At 38.0% G+C, this 2,108-nt stretch overlaps 1 protein-coding gene across 5 annotated transcripts in view; it reads left to right on the plus strand.

The window, feature by feature from the left end:
* The window catches only part of VAPA (VAMP associated protein A), a 42,256-nt gene that overhangs the window by 20,467 nt on the left and 19,681 nt on the right, over positions 1-2,108 (plus strand). For all 5 annotated transcript variants that reach the window (XM_025215964.1, XM_006034002.3, XM_006034003.3 and 2 more), the window contains exon 2: positions 431-583. In XM_025215964.1, the coding sequence (XP_025071749.1) occupies positions 431-583 (153 nt within the window). The remainder of the gene's footprint in view (positions 1-430; positions 584-2,108) is intronic.

Genomic DNA, 2,108 nt, shown 5'->3' on the forward strand with positions numbered 1-2,108 from the left:
GTAGGGAAAAAAACATCATAACAATCCTGAAAAATGTTTTCTGTGGTATTTTCAAATAATTGAATGAGAAGACTCTAATCCTGATTCGTGTATTGTGCTATAGTGATATGCACCAATCATTGCATTAATGTAATAAAGTGCTCAAGTTTGGGGTGTAGCCGTGTTGGTCTAAGGACACTTAATAACTATTCTCCAACCATTTGGGTTGGTCTAATAAAGGATATCAAATTCACCCAAGGGACCTTGTCTGCATAAAGTGCTCAAGGCATTTAACAAAGAGTATCTGTATTGTTACATTCATTGTAATTAATGCTCTCAAATGGTTATCTTTTCCATCAAATAGGTTTTCAATACTGCATATCCAAGTATTTCTCCTAGAAACACTTAATTTAATTTTGTTTTGGGGTTTTTTTTTTTGGAAAACTTTCAGGTCCCTTCACAGATGTTGTCACTACAAATCTTAAACTACGAAATCCATCAGATAGAAAAGTATGTTTCAAAGTGAAGACTACAGCACCTCGTCGATACTGTGTGCGGCCAAACAGTGGCATTATAGACCCAGGAACATCTGTAACTGTTTCAGGTAAAAGCAAATTTGTTTGTTTTTGATGTATAGCCTGATTTTTGTTGGTCTAGAATTACAATAGCTGTTACATAACACAATCTATGATTTCTTAATAGTATTGTTGATAATGGGAATATTGAAATTCTTTTCTGTAGTCATGCATGTACCTGCTCCCTACTAATTTTTGTTAAAAGCTAATATATGAAAATCCTGTTTACTGAAATTTGAGAGCTAGCTTCCTATATTTCTGACCTGACTTGAGCCTATTAACTGTCATTGATAGGTTTTCTGTATAGATGACCGATTTAAATAAGGTGAGGTTCAAAGAAGGGTTGTGTTGCGATAGGAAAGGGGAAAAAAAGAAAGGTAGTGAAAGAAATGTGACTTACCATATCATATCCTGTCCTAACCTTTAAGTATGCTGCCCATACAGAAACAGGAAGAGAAGGTTGGAAAGGATCAGAGCAGCATTAATGATTCTCTTGCTTAGTACTGGTGTATTAATTTTTATAATGTACCTTGAAGTTAGAGATCTCATTTTGGTTATTAATTTATGGTGGTATGTTTTGACATTAGACACGGTCTCAATAGTATTTGAAAAAGTAGTTCAGATGTTTAGAGAACACTTGGTTGGATCATAGTACACTACCTTATTTAAATTAAGAAAACCATATAATTAATTTGGTCACTAAATCAAACTTAAATAATTACCTTTCCAGATTATTCCAGGTGGCACTGGTACTGACCCCTATACGTAGAACTCTTCTGGGTTACAGTGCCTCTGCGGCTGCATAAATTGAAGCAGAATGCCTTAGTGAAGGGCACTGTATGCCAGCAGAAGGGTTTTTTTCTGCTGGTGTTGCTATACCACTTCCTTGATGATGTAAAGTAAGCTAACAGAAGCCTTTTCTGCAGCACAGGCTTTGCCAGCATAGTTGTGACACACCCCTACCTTACATAACTGTTCCAGTAAACCTTTGCGGTATAGACCAGGCCTCAAAATATGTAACACTTCATTATAAAACAATTTTGTGCACAAATATTTTGAAAGAATTTATACCTCCATTGTTCACAGCGTTTTTGAAATTCCACAGAAGGAACCAAACAAATGCTTTTTTGTCCTGTGGAATTCTACTCAGCTTTGACTGACATAACATACTTAGAAAAATTATCCTTTCCTTCTGTCCCTTGTGTTGTCATCAGATTTTTGGCAGTATTCCAGAATAACGAAAATAGAGACTGGATCCATGCTGTCTTCAGCAGTAGCAGCAGTAAAAAAAAGCAGGACTCTAGTCTGGGAACCTCAGGGAGCAGAGAGGCTGAGACAGGGGTGGGTAGTTATTTTGGGTGGAGGGCCACTTACTGAGTTTTGGCAAGCCATCAAGGGCCGCATGATAGGCAGCCAGGGGCAAGTAAATATTAATTTTCTAAATTTTTTTAGGGGCCTCACGGGCTGGATAGAATGGCCTGGCGGGCCGTTTTTGGCCCCCCGGGCTGCATTTTGCCCACCCCTGGGCTGAGAGGACTGGTCTGGTTTCTCTTC

Source organism: Alligator sinensis, unplaced genomic scaffold (genome assembly GCF_000455745.1).
Source record: "Alligator sinensis unplaced genomic scaffold, ASM45574v1 scaffold1201_1, whole genome shotgun sequence".
Taxonomy (NCBI): domain Eukaryota; kingdom Metazoa; phylum Chordata; order Crocodylia; family Alligatoridae; genus Alligator; species Alligator sinensis.